General features: G+C 34.6%; 2 protein-coding genes and 1 long non-coding RNA gene across 3 annotated transcripts; 2 read left to right on the forward strand and 1 right to left on the reverse strand.

Annotated features, from left to right (window-relative positions):
• Window positions 1–1,691: 1,691 nt before the first annotated feature.
• LOC111452185 (inner membrane protein PPF-1, chloroplastic) lies at window positions 1,692–7,792 on the reverse strand. Its single transcript, XM_023092769.1, has 11 exons — window positions 7,327–7,792; window positions 6,914–7,024; window positions 6,747–6,821; window positions 6,555–6,615; window positions 6,354–6,427; window positions 6,155–6,259; window positions 4,293–4,400; window positions 4,101–4,204; window positions 3,777–3,923; window positions 3,576–3,702; window positions 1,692–1,937 (listed from the first exon to the last, which is right to left on the reverse strand). Exons 1-11 carry the CDS (start codon window positions 7,666–7,668, stop codon window positions 1,830–1,832), a joined length of 1,362 nt encoding a protein of 453 aa, XP_022948537.1. The 5' UTR covers window positions 7,669–7,792; the 3' UTR covers window positions 1,692–1,829.
• Window positions 7,793–9,402: 1,610 nt separating this feature from the next.
• On the forward strand, window positions 9,403–10,138 carry LOC111452189. Its single transcript, XR_002712104.1, has 3 exons — window positions 9,403–9,545; window positions 9,983–10,007; window positions 10,043–10,138. It is a non-coding gene; the product is annotated as an uncharacterized LOC111452189 (long non-coding RNA).
• A 4,482-nt stretch (window positions 10,139–14,620) lies between these two features.
• On the forward strand, window positions 14,621–15,751 carry LOC111452187. Its single transcript, XM_023092773.1, has one exon. The coding sequence runs from the start codon at window positions 14,779–14,781 to the stop codon at window positions 15,607–15,609; it is 831 nt and encodes a 276-aa protein (XP_022948541.1). The 5' UTR covers window positions 14,621–14,778; the 3' UTR covers window positions 15,610–15,751.
• The last annotated feature ends 6,683 nt before the right edge of the window (window positions 15,752–22,434 follow it).

Raw genomic sequence — 22,434 nt, forward strand, 5'->3', positions numbered from 1 at the left:
GTTGGAGGAGAGAATTGTTGGAGTCTCTCCTTGAGTAATGCAGCGGAAGAACACGAGTATATAATTTAAGAACACTATCTCTATTGGTAAGAGGTTTTTTGAGAAGATCAAAAGTAAATCCATGAGGGCTTGAGCTCAGTGGATAATATCAGTGATCTCCATAAATTTATGCTCAAAGTTCATATTCTAGTATGACTCGAAGAGAGAATCATTTTCCATAAGGTTTCATTGTTCGATTTGATTTGAGTTTAAACCATAAAATTTTGGATTTTGCATTGAAGCACATGTTACATTTGAAGTTAGATTAACGAAATTAAAATTGAACTTGAATAATCTAACTAATTACATTTGAACAAATTTTTAATAAAATTTATGATATCGAAATTTCATTTTGAAAAAAATGTCTATAGCACGTCATGAGACACTATGACAGATGAGACTTGACTCAACTATTTAGGTGCATTTCCACAAGTTCGATGAAGTCTCTTGAATAATAGAGTAAAAATGAAATCCTAATTTGATGTTAAATCATCACGTAACTAAAATATCTTCCCTTAAAATGCTTCGAAGAGAAATTTAAAAAATGAAAAACAATAAACTTTGAATAAAATGGGTTGGTATCATATCATGTCATATATCCATTTTTTCTTATTATTATTTTTACAAACAATGGTCATAAATCACATACAATCATGCCTCATAGGTTTTGAGCAAAAAAAAAAAAAAAAAGAAAGAAAAAGAAAAAGAAAAAGGAGAAAGCAATACTTGAAAGTTTCCAACATGGGTGGCCAATGATCTTCAATGGGAAGATTGTGTTCATTACCTCTAGATTTTGTTGATTACAATTTATTATCGTTTAACATCATCATTTGATTGTTAATATGACAATAATGAGCTAAGAGTTATAATTTAACATGATATGGCAATGCATGCATGAAAAGAATCGGTTGATTACGTAAAATAAAAGATTGGTGTTTTAAATGTATTTTAAATGTATTCCACTCGATCGTCTCATCAAGTTTTTGTCTCTATCTATTTTTATTTATCTAGTTGATCCACTCTCGTATCATCCATCAAAAATCACCCCTTGTAAGCCCAATTAACGTGCTAGTTAATATACTAATAACATTATCTTTTTAAAATCAAAATCTAAGATTGGATGATGTAATGCTCGATTAATCAAAATCACAATGAAGGGTAGGAATTCCTCATTTTCCCATCTTACTAATCATAATGAAGAGTAAGCAATCAATCAAAGGTATCTCAAAATAGGTCAGGATGCATCGGAACAGTTGATGATCGGTTTAGTCTCATCCTAGAATCTATAACCTATTTATACCATTTTTTTTTTCAAAGAAAGAAGGGTCGATTTAAGCTCCTTCCCTTCCCCTCCCTCCCCTGCATAGCTACATGAGCAGGTACTATGAAAAGTGCCATGGTTATCTCAATTAATAGCTTTAGAAACATCATGATCATTGAGAAGTCTCAAACCACACAACAATTCAGAAAGATTTTGGTAGCAAACCATTATAAATCAAGATGGGCGATTCACCTGAAAAAGCTTCAGCCAATTCAAGAGGGTGATTCATCCTGCTGCTTTCATTTAACCTTGTTAAATGCCATAATTTCTCATTGCTACTCTGGAACTGTCATGACAAAACGTTGCAGGATGGTTTAACCAAAAAGAAAACTAGTTGAATTTATCTGCACTATATTGAAAAATGAATTAGCCATAAGAAATAGTGGTCATCACTATGTTTCAACTACGTCGCGATGTGTCAACATATACACGGCTCAAAATTGCCTACAAATATATTAGTATATAGTTTTCATACTGCACGTTTCCTCTTTGATCGCTTGCTTCTCTTCTGTCGATTATAGGTTGGGATGTCTTTGTCTGCACCTGACGCATATGCCTCTTCTAGACTGTCCTCACCCTGCTAAACACTTCCAATTAGTTTTTGATCAAAGCCTAATCAATCGGCATAATGATATATCATACCAGCCAGCCATCAGTTATCATATAAATTAATGATCAAGTCATACTACAAAGAAAGCAATGATCTTAATAGGATTATCATACCATGCACTAGAAAATTCATCATATCTGCAATTCAAACCATAAACCATGTATAAACGATGTATTTGACCTTTTACTTGCATAACCATTTATACTGCACCGTTGAATCAAACCATACAATTTATAATCCAATACCAACACTTGAAACAAATGGAGCTATATATTATTGGCTGAGGAAGGATCACGTGAGAAGAAACTAATCGTGTTGGATTAGATTGAGAAACTCGACATTTAATATGTCATGGTTATGTTGATGTCTGAGTCTGTGACTGAAATTTTATATTTCGAAGTACATTTAAAGATATAGGTGATTTTACTTAAATTATCTATAAATGGAGTTAGAGAAAACTGTGCCTTAACCTATGGAATGTAATCCTCTCTCTAGGTGGAAATAGATGGCAGGAATTAGTATTGACCAACATCGGGCGTTTTGGAAGCTTAAAGATTTGGATGCTTAAGCTCAACAGGATTTGGTCGGTGAGTCATCAGATTTACCTCCTAGATGTAACCCCAATCAAGTGAAGCCACCGCTGGCTGATATTGTTCTTTTTGGACTGGCTTCCCCTCAAGATTTTTAAAACGTGTCTGTTAGGGAGATGTTTACACACCCTTGTAAAACAATGTTTCATTCCCCTTTCCAACCACGTGGGATTTCACAATCCACCCCCCTATAGGGCCCAACATCCTCGCTAGCACTCATTCCCCTCTCCAATCGATGTGGGATCTCACAATCCACCCCTTCGAGGGCCAGCGTCCTCGCTGGCACTCGCTCCCCTCTCCAATCGAAATGAGATTTCACATTTTTCCCAGATGAATTATGTTTGGATGGAATCTGTTTTATCTGCAAAACTCTTATTCTTTATCCTTTTTTCAAGTCCCGTGGATGGCTTCTAACATTAGAAAAAGACTAGCAAATTTCTATCGCCTCTAAGGGGAAGCCTTCTGGTCATTCCACTTAACTGCTGACCTTTTTCTCTTAGAAGCTTAGAATCCCAAGATCACCTCTTGCATTTCTCAAACACTAAATCCTTATGGTGCACCTTTCGGACACTTTAAAACTTTAGTTGGTGTGCTCCTCTATCAAGGTTTGACCCTACTTCCACTCGGCCCCAGTATCAAGCAAAAAGGGAAGGTATTGTGTTTGCTATCAAGAGACCTTTGAGAAATTTGGATAGAAAAAACCAATGAAAATTTTCTTAACCTGTAAAAGAGTTGAAAAGAGTGGGAGCTCGCTCACTATAGGGCCTTTTTTGCTGTTTTCTTGACAAATTCCATTTGATTCTTTATGGATTAATACCCATTGGAATTTTTTTCAATGTGTTTTTAATGCAAGTCTCAACAGTTTCCTATAATATATATGCTCTCCCTTTAGAGGTATCAGTATAGCAAACAAAAGAGAGAGCTAAATGTTTAATCCCGCAGTAATGGTTGCAGTAAGTTTGTTTGGGATTTATACTTTCAAGTAAAAAAAAACATTCAACATTGAGTATATTACCTTCTCTGATGTCTCCTCATCATACTCATCCTCATTATCAGACTCAGAAGCCAAAGTCAGAATCTCTGCTGATCGAGCTGCCTTGCTTAACTTATTCTTCTTCTCGTCTTCCCTCAACTGCTTAAATCTGTTTTTCACTTTCTTTTGGTCATTAAAGGAAACATAAAGCATGTCAATAAGCCTCTTCGGTATAAAAATTACCTGTCACCCGTTCTTTCTGATTCGGACGTTCGTTTGGCACGTCCTGCTGTTATGATTCCAGAAGCATCCTCATTTACAACAGGCTTTGCACCTCCTAATTTGCGTAACCATACTTGCTGAGCCGTGCTGAGAACATTGTTGGTGAACCTAACATATGACATGATTATTTGCTAATGTCAGCCAGTTTGTCTAAGAATAATATATGTAGCATGTCTAATTTAGGAAAACATAGGCACTTGTGATGTCTCAGCAAATGCATGTTAATAAGAGCACAACAGAGGAAGATGTACACTTAGAAAATTAGAACCATCACAAGAAACTAACCAGTAAATTGATAACCCTGATGGAACAGACAAGGAGAAGTAACCGATCATGAGGGGAAGAAACTTGAAAATAAGGAGTGTGTTCTTTTGTGTTGGATCATCAGTCTGAATAAAGCAAATCAAATTCAGAATGCTTAAAGAGAAAGTTGAAATGGTCGATTAAACAGCAGATAAACTTGAGATATGTTTTCACCTGGGGAGGCTTCATGATTTCCATTGATACATACTGAGATACGACAAGGAGAACAGGTAATACAAGGTACGCTGCAGTGTCAGACCAGCCCAATGGTGGATGGCCATCCTGCAGATAAATAAATACAAAACTCAGGCAGGATTTTCTTAATTGCTAGTGGTATCATTTCGATTTTTATTTTCTGTTTGGAAGAAACCAAATTTTTGGCCAGACTGAAAGGCTTATGGCACAACTTTTTATTGTGAAAAAAAATTGAATTTTATGTTGGAATTATTATCATTTACTTAGGGATTCTACTTCTTTCACTTGGTAAGGTTTTGATTTAATGAATCGACTCTACTCTACTCTCCTCTCCTTTCCTCTCCTGTAAAGTTCAGGTAAATAAATAAGGGTCAAAGGTGAAGAATTGACTTTTTCTTAGTGCTTGCTCATTACTGTATCCGTATCGAAGATATGCAACAAAGTGTTCGGGATACTATTATTCCAACGGTTAGACCTTTTTTGGATATAGTATCTCTATTTCAATTTTTTGTGGTACGGAAATGAAAAGACTAGAAAGATTGGACAAGAGATGAAAATCCACTTCAGTCTCAAACCCTTGACCCAATCCCTCTACTACCAACACTAACCTCATTGGGGGTGCAAGGGTACAGCCCACAGAATGATTTAGGATTTTCTATTAAGCCAGTGGTACAATGCCCTTGACAAGTATAAACTACATATTCAAAATATGGGCCTCACATATTGTCGATATTTGGCTCAATATAGTCTCAAGCCAACTCATGATAATTAGCTTAATATCATTGGTCGTTGACATCAACTACATTTCCAATATGATGACAATATGTCATAGAGAAAAAAGGACCCTATTCCTATCATCATGACACATCGTAGTGATATATTCATACATGCATACTGCTAAAGGTGAAATTGTATAAAACTTTCGAACTGCTTTAGAGAAAGAAGAATGAAGCAGAGAACTTTATTATTGTTTTATATATGGAAGAGAGCAACTTTATTGAACGAAAAGTATTTTTAAGAAGAGAAGAACTAAAAAACTTGTAATCAATGTGAAGAGGACGAAATCATTTTTAATGGAAAAACCAATCAAAATCAAAACAGTACTTACACGCCTATAAACAAAAGAACCAACCGAACGGAGCCATAACAGAACTTATATATCATAGATAAAATATACAGAAAAAGGGATCATCCTAAAAAAGGGTGCGACGGATAATCATAAAAGTCCTGAGAAAAAGATGTCCATAGAGATGCGTTTTATCTTGCTAAAGACCAACCTACCCAGAATCTCTCGACACTTTAAAATCTATTCTATTCCTCTCAAGCCAAATGCTTGATAAAACTACAAAAGCAAAGAACTTGCACCCCAAGAACTCTTTATTCGTGCCAAAACAAAGAGAGAAACAAGACTTTGTCATTAAACAACAATATTTGTTATGAGCCAAATAGATGCCAAATGACTCCAAAGACAACTCTGAAATTGAAGGCGTAAACTAACATCTACAAAAAAAAAAAGCATGATCCAAATCTTTAAACGTACTCTTACAAAAAAAACTTTAACCAACACAAAAATTCTATAGCCTCTACAACAGAAAAACCAATGAGTGCCTCAAAGGGAGGGGGCATACAAGACACGACAGATGTTAAAAAGACCAACAAGTCAATCCACGGAAAAATTGGTGTCCTAAACCAAATGTTCAGTCCTTGGACCAGCCCCCACAAACTGAGAGCTGCTTAGAAGGGTGAGACCTGTTAGATAACCCTACGCTACAAAAAAATCTGTTCCAAAGAGAAACATAATTCAGGCAACATAAGTCATAAAAATGTGGAATTCAGTTTACCACAAAAGGAAACAACCAAGAGATTCCCGCTCCACTTTGTCGAGCAGCAATAGTAGTTGGTCCACCAAGAGAAGGAATCCAAAAGAAACCTTCTGTGAATAATCCCTTTAAGAATTAGCCATATTAGAAATAACAAATTAGCTGTGTGCCAAGTGACCGAAATAATCATCAATAACCATACAAAGCAAAGTTCAATTACCTCATTTGCCACATTCGAAAGGGCTTGATATAGTCCAATCCAGACTGGTATGGTGGCCAAAGTTGGGAAACAGCCTACAGAAACAGGGTACTAATGAGGTCAAAGTATGCATAGATATCAAGAAAGATCATAACAATGAAAATAATGGTTAAGTACAACAGCATGTGAAAAAAACAGAACAGACTCATGAGTACTTTGTACCTGCTAGAGGATTAACTCCAGCTTGTCTATAAAGCCGTGATGTCTCAAGTTGTATTCTTTCCTTAAGAATAGAGAAAATAATACGATAGAAGGAAGCAATTACTTTATAATTGAAACAAGAGAGGAAAACCCTCAATCCAAGCTCAGAACTCAGAAGTTCGTTAGCTTCCATAAAGAACAGAAATGCCTCACCTGATTGCCAGCGTATCTTTGTTGGATGGCTTTAATCTTTGGTTGAAGATTTTGCATAGCCAATGTTGACTCAACCTTAAATCCCAAAAGCATTCATTACCCGTTATGAGAAATTTGTAAGTACATAAGGGATTCCCTTGTCAACTGTCATGGCAAAACCGACTAACCTGTTGCTTGGTGAGAGGAAAAGTTGCAACCTTAACGATAATAGTAAGTAAAATAATTGCAAACCCATATGCATATGGCACATGCACAGCCGAAAGTCCATCCTTCAACACCTGACACAGTTTAATTTGACATAGTTTCATCGTCCAGACACAGAGCAACATCGAAAAATAGATAACCATTTTGGAAAAAGCCATAAAAAGGTAACAGCAGATTCATTGTTCCTCTATGCATATTGCTTGATATCATCCATACCCCAAGAAGGGCTCATATGAATTGAATTATCAATTCAACACTGAATACATATGAAATACATCTCAGATTTTCTTTTCCACAATAGAGTAATTAACAAGAGCTCATATGAATTGAATTTATCAATAAAAACAAGGCGAGTTTTATATATGCGTAAGCTTACTTTAAGAACGACTTCCATGGCATCGGAGATAAATCCAAACCATCCACCGTTCTTCTGCACCGCGGTATCAGCGGAACTCGATGCGGCGCCACCAGAAACAGTCGAATCCACAGCAACCGCTGCATCAGCAAGTGTGTAGAGCAGGCCTTCGGTCCTGCTAACAATTGCCTCGAAATTGAAGGTGGAATCAAAGGTATGGATGGGGGGAAGTTCATGGAAGCTGAAATTGACTCTTGTGGCGACGTGTCTCCGGTGAGGAAGAGTGTGGAGACGGCCATGGCGAGAGAGAGAAGGAAGAGAAGAACCAACGAAGGGGGAGGATGAAATTAGGGTTTTCGCCATGGAAGAGTCAGATTCAGCAAGGAATCCAGAGAGAAATTCAGCTTCGCATGAGAGAGAGAGAGAGAGAGAGGAAATGGTTGATGACGAAAGGGGCTGGCAGTCCAGTGGAGGAGGAAGAAGGTGCGGAAATCAAATCGAATTATCCACTTTGCTATCGGAATGGCGAAGAGGAAGTGCCACGCTGTACTCTTCCACACGTGCGGAGAAAAAACTTAAATTCTTTTTAAAAAATCAAAATTATATTTTATTTAAATTACGTTATATTATAATACAAAACGACTCTATTATATTAAACTTAATTAGATTAAAAAAAACTAATTATTATATTAGTTTTAAATAATTTGAAAAACTAATTGCATCGATAAAAACCTATAGAACTAATTTCAATTAATTATAAAATAATTGTAATAATGCTTACATTATTTTAGATACAATGAATTCATGCATCTTGATTTGGGCACGCAAGTGAGACTATTTGTATGCATTTGAACGTGAAATTACATACGAAGTGTGACAATTAACAATTTCACATTACGAGAATGGTAGTAAACTCGCTAAATTATTAATCAAGTTTTTTTTTATTTCATTTCTAAAATGTACCTACCATATATGAATGAGTCTGTATGGTGGATGTTTTCATTTATTTTTATTTTAAAATTAAAGCAAATGTGGTAAATAAAATGGATATTCCTGGATTAACCCTAAAAGAAATAACAAAATTCAAGAGAAAAAAAAAACTCTAAAATCAGAAAAAATTGAAATGATTAACCCCACAAATAAAAATCCTCCCTTTTTTCAAACACGTTTTTCTTACAGAAAAAATTCAAAGTAAGTTCGACAGCCGCCAGAAGACTCGTCGGCAGACATTCCAGAAGATGCCGTTGCCGCCTCCGCGTGCGGCGGAGGCGGCGACGGCGACGGCGGCGGTCCAGCTTGTAAATCTCCAGTTGGGTGAGTGGGAAAAAGAGAGAGAGTTTGGGTGGTGGGGTTGTCATTTTGACATGAATGGTACCCAAAGCCGCCATTATGTGATCTCCTCATCTTGGAATTGCTTTGTTGCTGTGGATAAACCCCGACGTTGTTCTGATGTACGTAGTATGGGCTGCAAACCACTGTTCATAAAAAAAATTGAAAATTTAGCCAAAAAAAAAAAAAAAAAAAAAAACCTTTAAAAATACATATACAGTTAATTTTTTTTTACCATTCTTACGGTGTTTAAAAAATAGTAATGAAATTTTATTACTATGAATATATGGACAGAAACCATCTAACACCTCTTATATCATATTTAAATTTTTATTTTTTATTTTTTATTTTTAAAGTCGAAGAGTATTAATGTTTTGAAAGTTTATGAGTATTTTTTAGGTATGGTATTAACGATATATTTGTAAAATAACCGTATTTTTAACTTTAAAAAAAAATTAATTTAATTTATTATTATTTTTTTTTACTTTTAAAAAAGTTTAAGAGTATATGAAAGATATTTTAAAATTAAAGTATTAATTATTTTTCTTTTAAATTTTTTTAGAAAACTTAAAAAGAATATTTTTTTTAAAAGGTATTTTTTTAATAGATAAAATAAAAAATAATTTTATTAAGTCAAGTCTGCCCTTTTTCGAAACTTTGGGCCCCCGATTTGAGTTGCTTGCAACAAAAGCCAGCCCACCAGTTCGCTTTACAGCAATAGTTGTGTAAATGAAGGGTATTTATGTAAAATGTCAGTGAGCTTCTGCTTCTCTATATAAAGGCGAAGAACGGAGGAACACAGAGAGGTTTGCGCGCGAAAGTTTGGCGTTCCTAAAGTTGCTCTGACGAGGAGAAGGTTGATATTAGGGTTCGGAATTATCGGTGCCTCACTATGTTGTTTGCAAACTCAGGTATGTTTCAATGTTAGATTGATCTCATTAATGGTATTTACTTTTGGATTTTGATCGGTTAATCTTTTTTCTAAACTGATGAACGTGATTGCTCTGTCGCACAAATCGTAATTGCTTTAAGATTTCTGTTAGTCGAAATGGAAAAAAAAAAAAAAAATCATTAAACTAGTGATCTTGATCGCTCAGTCTCATAAATCCTAATTACTAGTTTAATTAGTCAACGAGGAGCAAGTCGTTTACTATAAACTAATGATCGCGATTATTCAGTCTCAAAATCCTAACTATCAACAACAAAGAAGATATATACATCATGTTCATCAATCTTATCACATTAGGCCTTTTATAGTCAATCATTTTGATTCTTCTATTTATATTTTTTCCTATTTTACACACGATCCGACGATAAACTGAATCTCTATCGCTTATTTTTAATTCAGACTTTGATGAGTTGCTGCATTACATGTTATTTACGAGTTCAAATCTGCTTCCACGGTGAGCTTTGAAGAAGATCCCGTGTCAGCGTTGCTACCTGAACAGTATTTTTAGGTAAGTATTTTGACGATTTTTCCTCCGTTATACTTCTACTTCTATTACCTTCTATTAAGTTCAACTAGCGCATTGATTTTCTTAATTAGCCATCTGGCATACATATGCTTCTCTGAATGTCGTGCTTCCTAAATTCTTCCGTTTTCGTGCATTATAATGAATTGTATACTTTGGAGTAAGTGAATTTCTTGTGAAAGATATATTTCTTACCATTAAATCTTATACATTCAATAATCGAATCGTTTCTGCTTAAGATCATTACAGATTGTTACGTGCATTTAGGGATGCATTGGTGGTAATATTCTCTAAAGTGTCTTATTCAAAATAGTTTCCTAAAAATCTCATAANCATTTGGGGAAGGAAAATGGGGAGCAAAAGGTGGAAGAGGAAGAAAGTGATTAAAATAAGCCAAAGTAGCGGAATGGTCTTGCTTTTGCTTCTGTCTTTGCCTTGCTTTGTGATTTTGAAACCAATAGAACACATTTTTGCCTTCAATATGCCCATAACTCTTCAACCGATTCGTAATCTGTTGTATTTGCTCAGCACTCGGCGTTCTCACGCCTTGTTCATACAAGTTCTCCAAAATGCTTATTTGCTCCTTCGTCGGATTCCACCGTGAGCTCACCGGAGTTCCGCCTATCTCCGCCGTGACTTCCATACTGCCTTATGATCTCAATTGTATTAGGGTTGAAGTTAGAAGAAAAATCGTGTGTAATAGTGGTGTAATTCTGCATGGGTTCTATATATATATATATATATATAGAAAATAAAGGAAGGGTTTTTATTTTTATTTATTGGTTTTTGGTTTAATTGGCCTCTCATTCTGAATGCCCACACAAAAAAGTGAAAAGGGTTTAATTGTAAACCAATGGGGTGTGTAGGTAGAGGGTGATATGGACGAATGGGGAGAGATATAAGGACATGCGTATCGTTTTTGGCGCTCCAAATCTCTGAAAACATGGTGGGTAGAGGGAGGGACACCGTCTAGGGTTTAGAGTGAAAAGACGAAATTACCCTCGAATAGACAAAGAAATTGTAGGCCAATTTCTAATAACACTAAGAGATGTAGGAATTGTAAGATGAAAAGTTCAATGAGAAAAAAAAAAAGAAAAGGGTTTTGTTGGAATGAATTAAAAAAGAAATGGATATAAAATCTGGGGAATGACAGAGGAAGGGAAAGGCCAAGTAGGTTACGCCATTGAAGAGGGAAGGGAAAGGGTTTTGAAGGATAGGGTGTTGGGGGTTGTAAGGTGTAGGTAAGGGCTAGGCTTTGGGAATTGAAGTGTTAAGGCAATAGAGAAGGATACACAGATTCCATATTTATATATAATATTAGAAGAAGTTGAAGGGTTATGTTTAGATTTATAGAGATTGATTGAGTTTTGTAAGAGTGTGATGTCAGTGTAATTTCAGTAACAAACTTATGAGTAATGCGATTAGTTGTGCTATTCAGGTGGCGTCGCCTCGTTAAACTAAAAACACCCACAGCCACAGCCACACAGCCACACCCACACCCACCTGCTGCTCTATTTTCTGAGCCACTCTCCGCACCACCGAATACGATGCAGATTGGTTCAACTTCCTTTCTTCCTTCTCTCTTTCTTCTTCTGCATGCCATCCTCTCTCTCTCTCTCTCTCTCTCTCTCTCTCTCTCTCTCTCTCTTAACCTCTTCTATTTGGCCATACCCTCTCTCTCTCTCTCTCTCTCATGCAAAGCTGGCTTATAATTCAAAATTACTACTTCACTTGGGATATTAGTAACCCTTTTCAAGGCTTTAGCTTTCAATCTTATTAATGGGCTCAAATGGTTGGGAGAAGAGTTTCACGAATACTATCTCGTTGAAATGAGGTATTTTGGAGGAATTAAAGCAAAATCACGAGAGCTTATACTTATAGTGAACAATATCATACAATTACGGAGAGTCGTGATTTCTAATATAATAGGTTTTTGTAAAAGCTATAAAATGCTCTTGTTTGTCGGAGTACAATGTTTAAAGTTATAACAAATCTTTGAATGGTTAAATTATGGACCAACTTTTTTGTGATTTTAAACGATATAGCTATGTTTCAATAGCATTGGACGATTGCTTTTGTTGTATCTTTTTAGCTTTTGTATGATGTTCTTAATAGTTATAGTACTATTATTGTTTGTTAAATTAATGAAAGATGTTCAATAATAAATACTAAGATCCATAAAATTATAGGATCAATCTTGATGGTATAGTTTAGGGACCAAAAAACTATGTTATAGTGATCATATTCAAGGGCTAAACTGAACATTCTTCTTCATATTTCTTATTTTTTTAATTAAAAAAAACCATATTTTTTTATTAAGATATTCTTATTTAAAGAGTTGATAAAGGCATTAGGCCTATATACATTAAAAAAGTTCAAAAACTTGGGGTGTCCCCCTAGTCTTCAAAGGGATCCATTCTTGTACATAATTCACAATGCCCACAAAAAAAAGTAGCCAAATGTTAATAAATATTAGCAATTTCGATGGCTATAATGCATTTTCGTGCTACAAAAGGTGCCATATTTTAAAAGCTCAAATTCGATAGAGTGAAGCAAAATCTAGACAGATACCTATGAAATACAATAAATCCCACGTTACTATCATCTTTCAGAAGAGTAATGGTGCATTTATGTAGTTTCTAGACTAATTCTACAAGTGTTTCGTACCCAAAATTTGAGTCGGTGAGACTCCATAGATCTCGTTTCATATATTTTCTCATCCATGCTTATGACCATTTCATCATCTTTTAGAAGAGTAATCATGTATCTGCGTCGTTACAAGAAAGCACTTAGCCACCATGAAAGTACAACCAAATTCGAATCGCATAATACGACTACGATTATGAGTCATTAGAACTAAAAACGTTACTTATTGCATCTGCATTAAAAATCAATTCCATAAACGACATCTTATTTTGAAAAAGATACTTCACTAGGTTTGTGAAACTTGAAAGTTTAGTTTTTGAGCTATTCCAACTAATTGCTATAACTAAGGAATCAAGCAAGTACTACAAATGAACTTCCCAACTCTATTTTTGTACTAACTTAATGGAAGGATTGCTAATTCTTACATCATGACACAACCTTTTATAATATGCATCTTCGCATCAGATATGTCGTTTACTTATATGTACAAAATCCTATTTATTCTTCACTCGTATCCAAGGAAAAAAGCAACCTGCAAATTTAACAATAAAACAATTACTATTCATCATGCTCAATTTCGTAGCGTCTCGACATTCTACACAGCTATAGACATGCATGTTTAGTACCACAATTACACACTTGCAGTAGCATAATAGCGATTATGCGATACTTGTTCTAATCCAACGAACAAGTCAACCGTGTGAAATTTAGACTTCACAAACAATGATGACGTATATTCGAGTCTCAAATCACATTTGAAAAAAAAAATATTTTAGAAAATGTGAGTAAATAATGCTAATAAATAATGAGCTATGTGAGACTTTGATAATGTTTGGTCTCTTCGATGGTGAAACTGAGTTGGTTTATTAATTTCCATGGTTTGATACAATCTTTTAGAATATTTGCATCTTCCGACCCGTTAACAATTTACTTGCCTAATTAACATATGTTTTCACATGACACATGTTGATGCACAAATTTAGCTAAAAACAAGTCGTTCAAAGTGAACTAAATATGATGATACAATCTTTTAGGATTCCTCTTCTTTTATTTGTTATTTCTTGAACCTTGGCGAGCATTACTATATTTTTGTTGACAGTTCTCTCGTTTAAAATAGATCGGGTAAGCTCATTCAAAGTGAACTAAATATGATGATTCTAAATATGATGATTCGAAGGGTTGACCTCCCAACTTAAACTCTTGACGAAAGCCATCACCTTTTTGTTGATCCTCAATGTCAGTGTGCAAGATTCATGGTAAAACATTCTTGACCTCTATAGATAATACCAACGGTTGACGATTCACCTAAACTTTTACTCCATTTCATCCAAATACAGTGAGGAGAATGTGGAATTGGGTTTCTCCCAGTGAATGCACGCCCACATAGACTTGGGCGTTGACATGTTTTTTAGTCGCTTAAAAGCCCAATAGACTCAAAGTTTATTGATTAAGAGAATTGTAACCAAAGAAGAATTCGATACATGTATATAAACTTTTGACTTCCAATTGAACATAGTTATTGAACAAAACACGTTATGCATTGATTACAACAGAGATTTAATAAGTAAAAGAAGTGGGAAACAATATAGCGTTTGCCGTTTTGCAAAGTCCCATGTGAGCTGCCCTCCATCGCCAACCATGAGCGCCACAAAAGTCCCAATTACAACGCCTTAATCACGCTCACCCTAGCCCCCACACCCGGCCCCCCACTAAACCCCAACCGAATAAAACCACTCAACTCAATATCACTTCTTCGGTTCTCTGGCTCACAAACAAACACTCAACCGCCCAAACCTCCCTTCATTTCAAATTGAATTATAATATTTTTTGTACTTAGTTTCATTAACATATTTAATTTTTTTAATTTAGGGGTTTTTAATCCCACCCAACTGCTTCGTTTTACACAAATCGTCAGGTCGCTATTTCCCATTAATTTCAAAATTTTCAATCCTCTCTGGGTAGTTGGAGTCTTCCTTCTTCTTCTTCTTCTTCTTCCACTCGAGGGGATGCCAAATTTCATCTCCCAATGGCTTCTTTCACTTGGTTGTATATCGGCTTAGGCTTGGCTCTGGGGTTCCTCTTTTTGGGCATAGTTGCAGAGCTTTACTATCTTCTATGGCGGAACAACAAGAGAATCAATACAACAGGGGTTCAACACGACGCCTACAACAAACCCCGCCCACTTCCTCTGATTCCTTCTGAAACTAACTCCACTCGTGAAATTACCAGAAACCCCCTTGAGAATCGCCATGGATTGGACCTTGAGTTCGGCAGCGGAGAGGATTTGTTGTTGAAGACGGCGGCGGAAGACGATGAACACGATGAGGCAGAGGAAGAGGATGTTGAGCTGATGGCGATTTACAATCTCGCAGGGCAACCGAGATTTCTGTTCACAATCAAAGAGGAAACGAGGGAAGATTTGGAATCTGAGGACGCGAAATCGAGAGGCGATAGAAGCAGAAAAGGGTCAAGAAATCGCAGCTTGAGCGACATAATTACCGCCATTGAAACTCCATTTTTCACTCCAATCGCTTCTCCTCCATTGAAAGCTTCTCCTCTCTGTTCTTTAGATTCATACAAACTCCATGAATTCAATCCGCTCTTCGAATCCTCATCTGAATTGGAGCAGAATCTGAACAGGATGAGATCCTCGCCGCCTCCCAAGTTCAAATTTCTCCGAGATGCAGAGGAGAAACTATACAGAAGATTAATGGAAGAAGCTCAAAAAAGAGGCGAGATCCTAAACACCAAAAACGAACAGAGAAAGCCCTCAAGTTCTTCCCAGGTTCTTCCTCTGGTTTCTTCCCCTCCAGAATTCCGAACACTTCCCAACCACAAGATCACGCCCTTCTCTTAACTTCATTGATTCATAATCCGCTTGTTTATCTGTAAATATATAGTTCCAAGTTTTTTTAATTACGATCTTGTTCTTGTTTCTTGAAGCATTGCTACCATCATTCAAGTATGGTGGATTTTAATTACCTGGATTAAACTTCTAGCATATAATTTTGATCATTCATGTCTAGGCTATCTCTTGTTTATTTACGTGCAATTATTTAATTTCATTTATTTACTAACGTGTTCAATTTTTAATGGAATCATTTAAAAATTAAATTTATTGCAAGAGGAAATATCATATTACGTGAGAAAACAAAAATCTTACGTGCATTGCACCTATTAATAGATTAATATTAGTTGTTCTAAAAATTAAAATAAAAAGTGAAAAAGGGTTTTTTTTAATTAAAAAAATGGAAATTAGTTGTGAAAGTTTCAATTCATTACTTACCCAAACAACAAGAAATGCCATTGTGATTATCACGCGATGCGGCCGCCGAAAGTTGGTTGCCCTCCACGCCATTATTTACCTTTTTTTTTTTTTTTCCTCCCTTAATAATCTTTTTGGGGTTAAATTATAGGTATTGTTTTTTTTTTTACCATTTTTTAACTAATTTAGGGAATGATCATGCGTTTATAATTAAGAAATACTCTCTTCATTGGTTTGAGGCCTTTTGGGAAGCCCAAAGCAAAGCCACGAGTGCTTATGCTCAAGGTGGAAAGTTGACAATATCATACCATTGTGGAGAGTCGTGTTCATCTAACAACTACTATTGTACCATGAAATAGCTCAAACACACTGCCGGTAGATATTGTCCGTTAGAGAGAGTCATACTCTTATAAGGAATGTTTCATTCCCCCCTCCAACCGTAGTTGTAAGATCTCTCACATGACATCATGTCAGTTTATTCAGGTACCAATACAATAAATTTTAATTTTATTCTTATAGATGTAATATTTGGATTAAAATTTTAGAAACGTTAATATGTATTTTTTGACCGATTAAAATAAATCTGCAGCTCATAGGGTGTTGTTGTTACTGAAATATGGCGTATTTATTAATTAGATTATATTTCAGGAAATAATAAATGAAGAAAGGGTCCCACTTTAACTTTATTTTCATTTATTTAAACCAACGATATGTCAGAATAAGTAGGTGGTCCTATTTATTGCCCAAGTGTTTTTTCTTTCTTTATATTTCAAGTAAATTTAAAGCTTCATACAAATTAATTTCTAGATATACCTTGCTACAAAAATAAATGTGAATAGAAGTGGAAATACTTTTTAAGGTAAAAATAAAAAATAAAAGAAGGAGAAGAAATATTAATTATTTATATTTTATCAAATTCAACAAAGTTTAATATTTTTTTTTAATGATGTTTTTGTCTTCTTTCACGTCTCATTTATAAGAAATATCTTATTTCATAACATAGTTTCAAACATTAAAAATGGTATAATTAAACTATTAAAAAATAGTAATTATGGAACAATAGTTCACTATTGTCCCCTTGAAGAGTTGAAAAGTATGGTGGGATTAAAAAGAAAAAAAGAAAAATCTCACGGGCCTACAAAGATCAAATTTTGAATTCAAGGCACAAGTTTCCGCGGAATTTGAAATTAGGTAGATCGGCTACACATACCTTTTCAAATCAAACCTAGCCGCCTAGCACTAACATTTTAATTATTTTAATAATAGCACATCAATTTCATCTCAATACCCATTTTAATCGGGCGTATATAGAATAGTTTAATGAATAAAATATCAATCGAAATAATTTAATTTTTATCATAAAAGAAGAAAAGGTTAACATAAAAAATTAATTTTTTATTGTTGCAATTTGAGATTGAAATAGGTAATTCTTCGATTGGATGATTGATGATGTATGTTGTATGCAAATATGATGTAATGTATATAGAAAATGAGTGACTAAGTTGTTTGCTGAATTTGTCAGGAGGTCAATTCCTATAATGATCCCGACTTTCCAATGCCAGTTATTTTAGCATGTTTTGTCTTCACACATGCATTATAGGAAAATTCATACCAAGTTACCTAATATAGAATTGCTTCAAGTAAAACACGTTAATTTTGGAGTTCCTATGATTGAGCCACTAAATCCAAGACCCATCTTGTTGGTGTAGATAATGAATTTTTAATTCTTTTAAGCCTTTATTAGCTAAGCCATGGACCTCCAAAATTAAAAATTTTTAATTCTTTTTATTTCTATTTTTTTTTTTTAGTAAATTATTTTTTTTACTCGGGTGTCGATTTCAATTTTTCTTTATATATATATAATTTTTTTTTGGAATCTCAAATATAAGGTTTTGATTCTTTTTGAAAAAAATTTATAATTCCGAGTAAAAATTTAAATATTGCGACATAAATTTAATGTCTTATTTTATTAAATCAGCTTTAAGTTATTATTATTTCTTTCTTTATTAAAAAATATAAAAAGACAAAACATTACATATGGAGGTTTTTTGTTCTTTTCAAGCAAACAGAAAATTCTCTCACCAAATTTTGATTTTAAAATATTATTAAAAAAACAAATTTTCAAATAATTTATTGACAAATTGATGGATTAATTATGGCCCTTTTACTGAATTCTGATAAAAAAAAAGTTTATTTAATAATATTATATAAATGTTTTATTTTTATTTTCTTTGGTTTTGAAAGGGATGGAAGACGTTGATTTATGTGGTGGTGGTTGAATAAGTTCTTTCCCCACAAGCTATATTCATTGTGGATTTGAAACATAAGGCTTAGCAATTTATATATATTTATTTATTTATCTTTTTTCTTTCCTCCATTAAATGCTTTTTCAAATTTAAATTATCCTCAAACGACGTTAAAAGTATAGCTATGTATGCCATTCTACATATGCAAACACTCTTTGGCCTCTTTTCGAAGTTAGGCCATGTTGTTTGATATGTCTCTATCCATGCTAATACATTTACTCGATCCAAGATTGTTCTCAAACCATTATTTAATATCATAAAGATATATGTGTCCGCAACAGTTTAGGAGGTTCCTAGATTGTTCAAGTCATTCCTTTTCTTAAGTTTGACCTAAATGGAAGTCCAAAGATGATTCATAGATAGATACAAAATATGTTTTCGTTTTATCCGCTAAGACATATATTGGAAGAACAAAAACTCAGGTCGGATACCTTTTGGTAGGCGTGGTGGACGTTTTGATGGGTGTGTGGTGGCACATATGAGTGCGTAGACACCCCACGAGTTAGTATAGTTTCTTGGTAACTTCAATTGTCCAAATCAGCCCAAATGAGAAGTTTTAAAAGTTGTAGGCCGTCCCATATGTTCAAGTATCAAGATTTATGATATTTATGTGTTTGCATGACCCACACTACTACCAGCCCCAATTAATTTCTCATTCGTTCCACAAAAATTGTCGAGTAGGTCGAGGACATCTATTTTGGGCTTTTGAATCACTCAATTCCATCAAGAATTAGAGAAGAACTAATGTACAAATTTTGAAATTCTTGATTTTCGTTTTATATCATATCTACGAGTTTTACTTGAATTTAGATTCTAAATTTTTAGCATGTTATTCCAGTAAGTATTTATCACAAGTTTCATGAAGAGATCTTGAGTTGAGTCAGATCTAGAAGTACAATTCCAGCCGACATAAAACATTTACAGAATCGGACTTCCAACATTTCTTTCCCATATTTGATTATAAATTATGGAAAAAAAAAACCATTAAAACTCTAAAAAAATTTAGAGCAAGGAATCAAATTGATTTAAGTTTTGGATAAGAAATTATAAAAATCAAAAGAAATTAGAAAGAGCCCATGAATTCTAAGTTTTGGATTATGGTGGCAAAAGTGACTGAATAGAGAAAGATAGAGTGTCAACTATGTAAAATTTAAACTTTTCTAAAAATTCAAATGTCACCTTCTTGAAATTAAATATTTCAAAACATAATCACAAATATAAAAATAACACACATTAAATTTTCAAAAGAAAGAACGAGCCAACGAATATAATTCTCATTCTATCTTCATCTCGATTTCGCCAACCAAGAAAAAATTTTCTCGACACACTCTCATTCTCGGTGTAAATGTGAATTATCTTGTTTTATTTAGAGCGGGTAGACATATTTAATGAAAAAAGAGATAAAAGATAATTTGATTAGAATTTTGATTATATACAAGATTTAGTTAGGTTGTTAAAAGTAGAATGAATCTTAGTCGGTGCGTTTCCAGTTTCCATAATACAAAGCTGACAAAGATAACGAGGAATATCACAAAAAACACACTCCCAGCTGCCTGCCAAAACAAGGTCGGTTACTATAATCAACGCCTATTTATAGGATAAACAAAAAGCATTCAAATTCCTTTTCTAAAAAAATATTAAATTACAAGACTCGCCTTAAAATTTAAATACTATTTTAACGTAAAAGATGCTAACTCTATTTGTGTGAGACCATTTTAGATGTCTGTTCTTCCTCGATGACTCTCGAAGAAACTACGAATTTAGTTCACGTTTTTTTACGTCAAACTCTCCCTTTATATTTATTCTTCTACACACTTAGCTTCAAACATAATAAAGGCAGCATTTTTAACTTTTTAAGTATTTTTTTTTTCCCACAAACTTCTTAAGAATAAGATGAACAATAAAGTAAAAAAGTAGCAGAAATTTGGGTAAAAAGGGGGAAAAAAAAAACTTGGTCATTTTGTCAGTTCTTTTGAATTGGAAATAAAGCTGAATATGTGCTGGAATTTGAATGAATATGTTTGAATTGAATATATATATGTATGTATTGTAAAAGGGAAGAAGGGCAAAGTGATTTTCCAAATATTCTGCGAGCTCTCCTCTCCCTTACCAGATTCCTTTTTATCTTTCAGCACCTCATAATTCATACCCACTTAGATGTGAAATGTTACTGTGAAAAGTGGGTCTTCAGAGATTTAACAGGGTCTGTCGGGTCACAACTGGAGCTTACTGCATTTAGAGAGAGAGAGAGTTGGATAAGCTCCCCAAGTCGAACATTAAACGTTCGGTTGGAATCATAGATATAGCAATCATCTTCGATTAGTCGTTTTGGTGTATTTTGATTGTGGGTCGAAACCAATGTTAACGTTTCAAATAAATCACTAAAAACTACAAAAAAAAATAAGTTTTGAATGTGTGAGATCCCAGATTGGTTGGAGAAAGTAACGAAAACTATGAAAACTTCTCCCTAGTAGTCGCATTTTAAAACTTTGAGGCTGACGATGATAAGTAGCAGGCCAAAGCGGACAGTATCTGCTAGCGGTGGACTTGAGCTGTTACAAATTGTATCAGAGACAATATCGAAAAGTGTGCTAGTGAGGACGCTGAGCTTCCAATGGAGATGGATTGTGAAATCTCACATCGGTTGAGAGGGGAACAAAGCATTTCCTTGTAAGAGTGTGGGAACCTCTCCATAGTAGACGCGTTTTAAAACTGTGAGGCTGATGATGATACATAACGGGCCAAAGCGGACAATTTTTGCTAATGGTGAGCTTGAGCTGTTACAAATGCTATTAGAGCCAAACACCAAGTGGTGTGCCAGCACGGATGCTGGTCCCCAAGAGGGTTGGAGAGGGGAACAAAGGATTCCTACCAGAAACGAAGCATTACTTATAAGGGTATGGAAACATCTGCCTAATAGATGCGTTTTAAAGCTGCGAGACTGACGACAATACGTAATGAGTCAAAATGGATAATATCAACTAGCGGTGGGCTTAAGCTATTAAAAATGGTGTCACAGCCCGACATTAAGTGGTGTGCCAGCGAAGACGCTGGCCCCCCAAGAAGGGAAGATTGTGAGATCCTATATCGATTGGAGAGGGGAACGAAGCATTCTTTGTAAGGGTGTGAAAACATCTTCCTAGCAAACGCATTTTAAAACCGTGAGATTGAGGACGAAATACGCAGCCTCCCAAAATAAACAATATCTAACAGTAATAGAGTTAAATCGTTAAAAGTAAGTAAATGAAAATGAAAGTAAGTTAAAAGGAAGAAGAGATATTATGAAGGAAAAAAAGAGAAAGAAGGCATGTGGAGGGGTCTTGGAATTCTGCGCCCACCTTTGGTTGCTGGTGTTGGTACGTACCCACAACAGCAACCACTCCTCTTTTATGTCAATCTCTCTTCCCTCTTTCTTTTGTGTTTGATACCCATTTCCACAGACACCCTTTTTCTTTTCTATTGGTTTTTGGGAAAGCTACATGGATTATTAGTATTATTATTATTATTACTTCCCCTTATTTTCAAAACCTTCCCCATCCCTATGCCTTTCTATTCTCTATTCATTCCATTATTTGAAGGAAAAACACCTTCTGTTCATATCTATTATGCATATTATACGCTTTGTATTGAAACAACCGCCCTCAAAGCGACCATTTGGAGACCAAGTAAGTTGGTAAACGAAAATTTGGAAATTTCTCTTCCACTCCAACTAATTTGGATGTCTACACAACATTCAACCAAAAAAACAAGAACCAAAAGTTGTAGAGCAAATCTTGTGCTTGGATTTTTAGAATGCCTCTCACCGTTTTCTCTACATTGTTATTATTATTATTGTTATTGTTGTTGTTGTCTTCAAGACATCCGTACCTGTACCTAAATATTCTCACATTCATCATTTTTATTATGACAATATCATTGTAATTTTGTCCTCTCTCTCTCTCTCTCTTTCATTCATTTACACATGCACACACAGATGTCTTGAAGTGAAAGAAAATGAAGCATGTGGGTAGCAACGCCATGGCCTGTTAAAGCTTCATCACTTATCCTACTTTTTTTTTTTTTTTTTTTTTTTTTTTTTTTTTTTTTTTTTTTTTTTTTTTTTTTTTTTTTT

This window comes from Cucurbita moschata, unplaced genomic scaffold, assembly GCF_002738365.1.
Source record: "Cucurbita moschata cultivar Rifu unplaced genomic scaffold, Cmos_1.0 Cmo_Scf00014, whole genome shotgun sequence".
NCBI lineage: Eukaryota > Viridiplantae > Streptophyta > Magnoliopsida > Cucurbitales > Cucurbitaceae > Cucurbita > Cucurbita moschata.

Excerpts from the sequence above, each read along its gene's own strand:
- LOC111452185 (XM_023092769.1), bottom strand. The coding sequence starts at position 7,668 with ATGGCGAAAACCCTAATTTCATCCTCCCCCTTCGTTGGTTCTTCTCTT. Across the intron at positions 6,822-6,913 it reads TTCCTCTCACCAAGCAACAG|GTTGAGTCAACATTGGCTAT; the intron begins GTTAGTCGGTTT and ends TTGGGATTTAAG. Across the intron at positions 3,924-4,100 it reads TCAGGGTTATCAATTTACTG|GTTCACCAACAATGTTCTCA; the intron begins GTTAGTTTCTTG and ends GTCATATGTTAG.
- LOC111452187 (XM_023092773.1), top strand. The coding sequence starts at position 14,779 with ATGGCTTCTTTCACTTGGTTGTATATCGGCTTAGGCTTGGCTCTGGGG.